This window comes from Tupaia chinensis, unplaced genomic scaffold (assembly GCF_000334495.1).
Source record: "Tupaia chinensis unplaced genomic scaffold, TupChi_1.0 Scaffold000222_1, whole genome shotgun sequence".
Lineage (NCBI taxonomy): Eukaryota > Metazoa > Chordata > Mammalia > Scandentia > Tupaiidae > Tupaia > Tupaia belangeri.
The window spans coordinates 2,364,761-2,374,398 of NW_006159697.1; the positions used below are offsets into that span (position 1 = coordinate 2,364,761).

At 44.4% G+C, this 9,638-nt stretch overlaps 1 protein-coding gene across 7 annotated transcripts in view; it reads left to right on the plus strand.

The window, feature by feature from the left end:
* PNPLA4 (patatin like domain 4, phospholipase and triacylglycerol lipase) overlaps window positions 1-9,399 on the plus strand; it is a 34,120-nt gene extending 24,721 nt beyond the window's left edge. For all 7 annotated transcript variants that reach the window (XM_006147768.3, XM_006147770.3, XM_006147769.3 and 4 more), the window contains 3 exons: window positions 523-588; window positions 7,604-7,756; window positions 9,217-9,399. In XM_006147768.3, the coding sequence (XP_006147830.1) occupies window positions 523-588; window positions 7,604-7,756; window positions 9,217-9,348 (351 nt within the window). In that variant the 3' untranslated portion in view covers window positions 9,349-9,399. The remainder of the gene's footprint in view (window positions 1-522; window positions 589-7,603; window positions 7,757-9,216) is intronic.
* The last annotated feature ends 239 nt before the right edge of the window (window positions 9,400-9,638 follow it).

Below are 9,638 nucleotides of genomic sequence, written 5' to 3' on the forward strand. Positions count from 1 at the left end.
ATGAGCCCCCGGGGCCGTCATCCGGCCGCGCGGTTTGCTGGCTTCCGCCGCGCACGGGGCGTGCGCGGCTTGCTCCTGGTGACATAATTTAAAACCTGCATGAACCATGGGCTCATTTCCCCTCTCACAGTTCAGAGGAGTTTGTTTCTCTAGAGAATAGTAATGCAGCTCAAAAAAAAAAAAAATCTTTGCAGTATTTAATACAACATTGTAAATCATTTGCAACCTATACATACTCAGGAATTTAGACTTACCCTAAGTTTACTCGTGTAATGGCTCGGTGGTCTACCACGACAACGCTGGTTTTTACTTTGATGAGGTTGATTGACTTGGAGAGCACAGACTGAGCGCTATCTCCTTAGGGTTTTTTCAGATCTTAAAAATACTATCTTTTGTTTAAGGCTGTGCACCTGTTCGTAGATAGAGCATATTCATTTAATAAGATTTTATAGTAATGTATTAGAGTGGCCATCTACACGTGAGTCCCTATATTCACGGTTCTTTCTTCATTCTGTCCATTAGGTTCTCCTAGCCAGCAGTTTCGTGCCCATTTATGCAGGGCTGACGCCTGTCGAATACAAGGGGCAGGTAGGTGATGTGATGCTAACAGAGGAATTGCTCCAGTTCCCATGCTAATTAGTCTTCCTTGAAAGATCCAATGTTTAAATGACTGAAGTGCCTCCAAATTGTGTGGGTGTGTGCGTTTTTGCTCCTAGATACCTTTGTTTCTATTTCAAAGAGAAAAAAATCCAGCACAGAGGCTGTGCTACATTACCGTCAAGATCTCGTGACTGGGAATGATTGACTGGGGTGGTCTTACTGTTACCCTGTAAAAAATAGTGATCCCTTCTTTAAAAGATAGTGAAAGACCTATCCCCCTCTAATAGCCTGGGTGTAAGCCACTGGAAGCAGAATTGCCACATCTGTGTGGTGTGGGGAAAGGCTTCAGGACACTGCAGACCTGTCCTCCCCAAACAGCTGCAGAGTTTCATGCTGTCCCGGCCACTGGGCCCCTCCCTACTGGGCAAGCTCTCCTCTCCAAGGTCGTCCCCTTGCTTACAGAGACACATTTATGACAGAAGGGCTAAACACAGCCTGCTGCAGGAGAGCCCTTTCAGCTGGGGCCGTCACTAAGTGGAGGTGCCAGTTACTTGAGAGTATCCAACTGAAGACTGCCCTCCATGGTGCCAGAGACCCCTAGCCAGCTGCCCCTGCGCCTTCACCTGTATGTTCTCAGCATCCTGACCTTGGCGGGTGCATCACAGACTTATTATAACCAGACGTGGGCTCTGGGGAGAACATACTGCAGCTGCGTATGTCATGATGGGGTGCGGTATCTGTGGAACCCGTACCAGAGCCGTGTATGTCATGATGGGGTGCGGTATCTGTGGAGCCCGTACCAGAGCCGTGTATGTCATGATCGGGTGCGGTATCTGTGGAACCCCTGCCGGAGCCGTGTATGTCATGATGGGGTGCGGTATCTGTGGAGCCCGTACCAGAGCCGTGTATGTCATGATGGGGTGCGGTATCTGTGGAACCCCTACCAGAGCCGTGTATGTCATGATGGGGTGCGGTATCTGTGGAACCCGTACCAGAGCCGTGTATGTCATGATGGGGTGCGGTATCTGTGGAGCCCGTACCAGAGCCGTGTATGTCATGATCGGGTGCGGTATCTGTGGAACCCATACCAGAGCCGTGTATTTCATGATCAGGTGTGATCTCTATGGAACACATACCAGAGCTGCATATTTCATGATCCGGTGTGGTATCTATGGAACACATACTAGAGCTTCGTATTTCATGATCGGGGGGATTTGGGGCATGCATGCACACACACCTTGGCATGAGTTTTAAGCTGCCGGGCCTGGGACTTGAACTGTGATCAGCTGCATGGGAGTGCAGCAATGTCACCATTACGCCATCTGCTGGTCCCGAGTCTGTGATTCTTAATGAGATTTTCTATTATGTAATTGAATACTTTCATGGAAACACAGAATGCCAGCCACAGTTAATTAGCAGAGCATGCACAAGCGTAGAGTATGTGCACATACGAAGAGAGATAGAAAGAGCAGAGCACCCTCCACAGGGCTGGTCATGCTTCATTCCCTTTCTCCATTCTCCAACCTGCCAGAGTCCTACACAGAAGTGTATGGGCCTGGTGTGTTTGCAGGCTGATGTGGCCAGTGACTCAAACCCTAGTCAGTCTGTGGCTTCCAGCTCTGCAGTTCAGTACACTGCGACTGGGGCGAAGATACTGGGCTATGTTTTCATAAGGTTTTGAATGGACTTACGCTGCGGCATGTAACAATACGAGTGCTTTCTAAACTCTACCAGTAAGATTACTTAAAAGTTTTTGTAGTGTTTAATTTTTTTTAAGAATTATTTATTTAATTTTATTTATTCATTCATTTGTTTTAATTTGTCAAGAGAGAGACACAGAGAGTAAGAAAGCAAGCCACCAGGCCCAGGACTCAAACCGTGGTTGGCCATGTGGGAATGCCAACCAGTCCTGTGCCTTAACCACCACACCACCTGCTGGCCCCAAGTTTTTGAAGCTTTTTCTGGTTTCCTTTTAGGAGTATTTTAACACCTTCCTTATTGTGGATACTCGTTAATAGCTGACTAAATGAATGGATGTCAATTCAAGTCTTATGTTTTTAACTAATGACTTTTCCTTCAGTACACATCTAACACATATCCCACCATGTGTTGGGTGCTCAAAGAGTGTTTGCTGAACAGGTAAATAGGCCTTTACAGTAGAGATGAACTCCTTAGGTTTTTCTTTAAGTTTCCCATTATATAACAGTTAAATTTGTAAAACATGTTCCTTTTATTTTCTAAGAGAGATTTTCGCTATAGGGTACATGCATTCGCCAGAGACACAGAGAAACAGATAAAGTTAGAAATCACCCCCTAGGGGGGATGGCCATGCCACAATCCCTTTTCTTCCATTCTCCTCTCAGGATTTTAGTCAGGCATGCACATGCATCCGGCATGAGTTCCATGCTCCCAGGTCCAGGACTTGAACCACGGTCAGTCATGTGGGAGTTCAGCCCCATAGCCATTATGCTACTTGCTGAACCTGTAAACCATGTTCTTTTAGTTTTTTTTAGAAATTTTTGCTATAGGTCATGTGTGCTCACTGGACAGATAGAGATACAGAAAGCAAGAAATCACCTTCCAGGGGAGATGGTCATGCCACTCCCTTATCATCCATTTATCCCTTCGCCTCCATTTTCCTCTTGGGATTTTGGGCACACACTCACATATACCCGGCATGAGTTTCAAACCACTAGGTTCAGGAATTGAACTGCAGTTGACTACATAACCATAAAGTTATCTGCTGGTCCCAAGCGTGTTTTTAATAAGTACCCATAATAGATTATAAAGTAAAATTTCATAGGTACTGAGAAAGGAGTAGTCTAGGCTGTTTAGATGTTACGGGTACCATTGTCTCTTGGGAAGAGATTGCCCGAATTCTGGTTTTTAGTGCTATACTCTCTTTAGAAGATAATCTCAGTAGAAAATTGTCCCATGATTGGCCTCAGGGGTCTCTTTCCTATTGAACTGTTGTTCATTTATATCTCTTTGGACTCAGGCAGTTGACCTTAATGTGGAGCATACTTAAAATAAGTCAGAGATTGGAAAAAAGGATAAGGTCGAACAGTGGTATTTCGTGTCAGATACTTTGATTTGAAACCTGTTTTGCCCTGGAATTTTTCTGTTCTTGGCTCTTTCCTTTAAAGAGGATGATGCTGTGTGATGAAAACTAGCATGCAGCAAAACGCAAATGGGGAAGCCCAGCAGTTGTAATATTTTTCTTAGGGATGATTTTGGAATCGTAGATGCTCATGGCAGTGGCTCCCAGCATAGAGAATGCTGCCCACAAGGTGAGAATGCCTTACAGGGCTGCAAGGCAAACAGAGAACTCATGCACAGAGGTGTGCAAAATCCACGACTTGAAACTCTCAGTAGAGCCGACGATGTAAAAATGTTTCCACTGTTAACTCGGAGATGGAGGAGTATTTACTGCTGTGATCCTTGTTTTCAGAAATGTTGCTAAAATCAGCATGCCTCAACGCATACATGTTCATTTGTAGTAATATAGCTCACAAGGGCAAAAATTAAGAGTGACACGTAGCCCGCTTAGCATATATGAGCGGTGGCTTACAGCCTCACGGGTGATAGAGAAGCTCACGTCACTGCATGTTTAATCAAGCCACTTGCTAAGGTGTAAATTCTTCTAGTCCTTTATCCAATCACAATCACCTCATAAGAGTGAACAGAATTTGGAAAGAGGATTTTAATTCCAGGAAACAGTAGTCATCAACTCCGTAGTAAATGAGAACTCTTTTCAATGCAATGCATCAGATTGCCCTTCCTTTCATTCAGTTGAATAAGTCGCATGAACGCTTACCTAAAGTTATTGGACCTAGCTTTAATTTTCCTTGATGATAGCCATGTGAATTTTTAGATCATGAATGACAGATCTTGTTGACAATATTGAATGACATGAGAGAGTTGTGGATGGTGTTTTTTTTTTTTTTCTTCTCTTCTAGTATTATCCTATTCCGGAATTTGGTGTTCCCACCTAAAATGATACTGAAAAAATAAAAAATGATCAAGGAAGTCTTGAGATACAGTCAGATATTTGGGGGTCTTCTTTTTGGAAATCACTCTTTTTTAGACTATGTGTATAATCTGCTGTATTTTAAATGTGCATGTATTTCTACATATATAAATACATCCACATGTGAAAAAGTGTCTACACAATATGTGTAATATAGTTATATAGTCATTTGGGTAATATCCTTTTAAAAATAATGGTTGTCTGCAAATTATCTGGGGTTTTTTAGTTTATTTTATTTATTTTATGAATGAGAGACAGACAGACAGACAGTACCCCTAGTGGGCACTGGTACTTCAGTCCACTCCCAACCCATCAGCCATCCAACCCTTGATCATGAGGACGTATGTGCCCAGCGTACTCAGAGAGATCTCTAGACAAGAACTAGAACCTTCCATTGGGTCAACCTCACAGAACATTGCATTTTACCTCCACACCACTATTTGACCCCCTCATTTTAATCCAATGTGTGTATGTTTTCTGTTCCACCTGAATCCGGTTCATGCAGGAGAGATTTTCCACTCCTTTTTCATTTCTTTACTTGGATTCACTGTGGAGGAGTTTGTGTCTGGCCAAAGCCTTTGTAAATAATGGAATGCCTCTTGTCTCATCACCAGCTTTAAAAATGATAAAAAAGTAAAAACTTAAAATAGAGAGACGCCTTAGAAGAAATGATTCACTGTATTAACTGAGTTGAGGACACTGGGCACCAACCTGTCTCTCCTGCTTCACTCTACCTTTGGGCTGAATGGCAAAACTTTTATCTACAGTCCATTTACACATTCAGGCGAAACTCCCTGTCTGCTAAAGATTCTTACGTGCGGGATTTTCAACATCACCTGACTCCCCCCGCCCCAATCATTTTTTTTTTAACATATTGTAATGGGACATATAACTTGGAGAATTTGGACTTTATTTCTGTATGTGTCCATTTATTGCAATAGTTGTTTATGTAAATAGGTAGGCTAGTGGAGACATGAGACTCTTGGCCTGGGATAATTAGCATAGGGATAGTGTCTTTGTGTTTTTTTCTTTCTTTCTTTTAAGTTTATTTTAGTCATGATGGAGAGCATGTGTACAGGAATAAGAGAAGGAAAGAGCTACAGCCTCGGCAGGAACGCAGTCCTTTCTCCCTAGCCCTCCAACTTTTTGAGACCTTGGACACCTGTGTACATGCGCTCAGCGTTTTCGAGCCAGCCTGGGGATCCAAACTGTGGAAGGACATAGGGCACCCAGCCCTGCAGTTCAGTTTGCTCCCAGTTGTGTCACAGGCTGGGCCTGTCTTTGTGTTTCTTTTGTGACCATTTATCAGCACACACTTCTGTGAGGGAGTTGAGGTCGCACACACTGTGAGTCCCCCATTGTCTCCCTTCTCTCCCTGTGCCCCTGTCTCACTTTCTCCCTCTAAAGGCTTCTCTGCTCCACCCATTGCTCCCCTTTGGGGGTGGTTATAGAACACTAAACCCTTCAGAGTCCTCTATGTTCTCTGCCCAGCTCTTTCCACCCTTGATGGCTCTAGGACATATCTCCTGCTTCAGGTACAAAGGAGCCAGCTAAGAAATAGAAGTGTTTCTAGCTCTATTTATTTTGAAGTTTGCTACAAAAAGATGCCAATTGCAATTCATACACCAAAAGTGGGACCTCCTCAGGTGGTAGGTGTTTCACTCAGTGTCAGCTAAGAGCAGTCAACAGGAAAGCCGAGTGTCCATGTTGATTAAATACTGAAATAATGAATTGTGACCTGATCACTCATGGCTTCTTGGACATGCACTATAAGCAGTGAGAATTTAGTTGTTTTGTTTTGTTTTGTTTTGTTTTGTTTTGGAGAGAGATTTTTGCTATAGGGCATGAGTGCTCCCTGGAGAGACAGAGAGAAATCATCCCCTGGCAGGATGGCCATGGTGTGGGTTTGAAGCTGCTGGGTTTGGGACTAAAACCACAGTCGATGATACATGGGAGTCCAGTGACGTAACCATTACGCCATCTGCTGGTCCCCAAAATCATGTGCATGACGTGAGGCAGAGAGAGAGAGAGAGAGAGAGAGAGAAGAGAGATGGACTCGATACTGCAATCCTCCAGCCTCTGGTAGCTTTTGTTCTAGAGCGGGAACCACCACACCTGGTACATCTTAAGGTAAATAGTGTAGTCAGGTTTTTATTTATTTATTTTTTTTTGAGAGGTTTTTTTGTTATAGGGCACGTGCACTCACTAGAAAGAGAGAGAGAGACAGAAAGGGAGAAATCACTCCCCAGGGGAAATGGCCATGCCACAATCCCTTCTCCTCCATTCTCCTCTCAGGATCGTGGGCACACATGCACAGGCACCCGGCGGGAGTTTAAGCACCAGGTCTGGGACTCAAACCACAGTCAACCACATGGGACTTCAGCCACATAGCCATTATGCCAACTGCTGGTCCCACAGTCAAGTTTTTAAACATTTAAAGACCTTTCCTGATTCTGTTCAGACTTCTTACATTGGTAAGTGATCTGTGTACAAAGCTTTGTTTTGCTTCTAAAACAAATCAGTCAGATTATTCCTCAGAAATAATAATTTAAGAGCATTTCTAAGGCATGGGTCTTCTCCCTCCTCCTGCTCCTGCATCTTTCTCTCCCTTTTCCTCCCATGTCCTCCCTCCTCATCTCCCCATGACTTAAGAAGACAGAGAGAGAGCTAGACAACACCCCTAATAGGGTCTTGACATCATAATCCATTCCTAGCCCCAACCAAGCCTGACTCATGGGCACCTGTGTGCCCAACACACTCAGGGAGGTCTCCAGGCATGAACCAACCCCTTTCCACGTGGGTCTTCCGCATGGAGCATCGTGCCTGACCTCTGCATCGTTGCCAAGCATGGACCCAAGACATGGCTCTTATTGGAAGAGAAGAAAAGAAAGTCCTCTTAAGAAAGCCGCCCTCCTTTTCTTCGTGTGGGAAGTGCATTCTGGATGGGCTGAAGCCGGGCGTTTCTCTCCACAGAAGTGGGTGGACGGAGGCCTCACCAATAGCCTGCCTATCCTGCCGATAGGCCGGACGGTGACCATCTCCCCATTCAGCGGACGACTGGACATCTCCCCACAGGACAAAGGGCAGCTGGACCTGTATGTGAATATCGCCAACCAGGATATAATGGTAAGTGATTGTGTTCAGTGGTATTTGAAGAGTCCTAATCTAGAAAAAGATTCCTGCAGAGTCCAACATACTCCCCAAACATTGAAAGCTCATCGAACATTTCATGTACAAATTGCATCTTCTTGGTGCTGTTTTATTCTTACTTAACAACAATGGATGCACGGGGACCTGGAGTCCTCCGGACTGTCAGTGTATGGTTATTTCAGTGCTGATCAACTGTCAGTTTGTGTCATGTTTTCTTTTTTTCCCTTCTTTTTTTTTTTTCCTCCCCCATATCAATAAATTTGGTAGACTATCAGAGCAATTTTTAAATTAGACCCTTTCGTTGTTTAGGGAAATGGAGAGAATGCCATATATAAAAATATGGGAGAAAGACTGAGGCACCTAAATGAATAATTGATATAAAATTACTGAGTCCTTTAATTTACTGTAATAGTTCTCAATGTGGGGCGAGATTGTACCTTGGAAACTTTTTTTTTTTTTGGAGAGGTTTTGCTACAGGGCATGTGTGCTCTCCAGAAAGACAGAGAGAGACAGAGAGACAGAAAGTGAGTGATCACCCCCCAGGGTGGATGGCCACGCCGCAATCCCTTCTCCTCCATTCTCCTCTTGGGATCTTGGGCACGCACGCACACGCACCCGGCGTGAGTTTAAGCCACCGGGTCCGGGACTTGAACCACGGTTGACTACGTGGGAGTCCAGCACCATTACGCCAACTGCTGGTCCCACATGGGAAACAGTTGGTGGTGTCTGTGGACATTTTGTTTGACACAGCAGGGAGGTGCTCCTGGCATCAGACGGGCAGCACCCGGGTATACTAAGTGTGTTGGTATGCACAGGGCTGTCTCCATGGCGGAGAAGTCGGCTAGACAAAATCAGGTTCCTGACATTTTGGGCCAGTTATTTCTTTGTCACGGAAGCTCGTCTGTACATTTCCCCCTGATTTTCTGTTGTTGCTAATCATATCTGAAAAAGCCTAGCGTATAAAAATAAGCAGAGTACAGGGTTTTCAAAAAGCACATAGAACATGTGCATTATGAAAAAACTATGCCGGGACCAGCAGTTAGCATAAGGGCTATGTCGCTGGACTCCCATGTAGTTGACCATGGTTCGCGTCCCGGACCCAGTGGCTTAAAACTCACGCCGGCTGCGTGTGCGTACCTGCCCAAGATCCCAAGAGGAGAACGGAGGAGAAGGGGATTGTGGTGTTGCTATCCCCCCTGGGGGTGATTTTTTGCTTTCTGTCTCTGTCTGGCGACCCAATAGGAAAAACCACAAAAAAAAAAAAAAAAAAAAAAAAAAAAAAGAAAAAGAAAAAAACTATGCATGGATTCCAAAATATTTTTGTATCAAAGTAAACTTATACTTGAATTCCATTTTTCCCCCAGCCTTCTCCGAGTTCCTCCAAGGTATCTGTACTGTAATGTCCTATAGTTTAAATTTCTGTCTTTCTGTTCTAGTTGTCCGTGGCAAACCTGGTGAGGCTCAACCATGCCCTGTTCCCGCCCAGCAAGAGGAAAATGGAATCCCTGTATCAGTGTGGTTTTAATGACGCCATTAAGTTTTTACTTAAAGAAAATTGGTTTGAATAAAATGCTTGGGTTTATAATGCAAAACTGGTTTCACACTGTCTCTCGTGGAGCTTCTAATTAAATCCTGTTTAAAAAAAAAATCTGTCAGAACTCTTGTGTCGATTTTATTGTTACTGTTCATAATATTTGCATTTATTATTAATATTTGCATTATGATTTAGTACAGAGTTTGGCAGCGTTGCTCAGAAGGGTCGGGCTGGCCTGGTGGCACAGCAGTCCCATGCTGTGCACATGGTGCTGGGTCCACACGGAAGGGTGCCTGGTTCAGAGCATGTGCTCTGGGCACATGC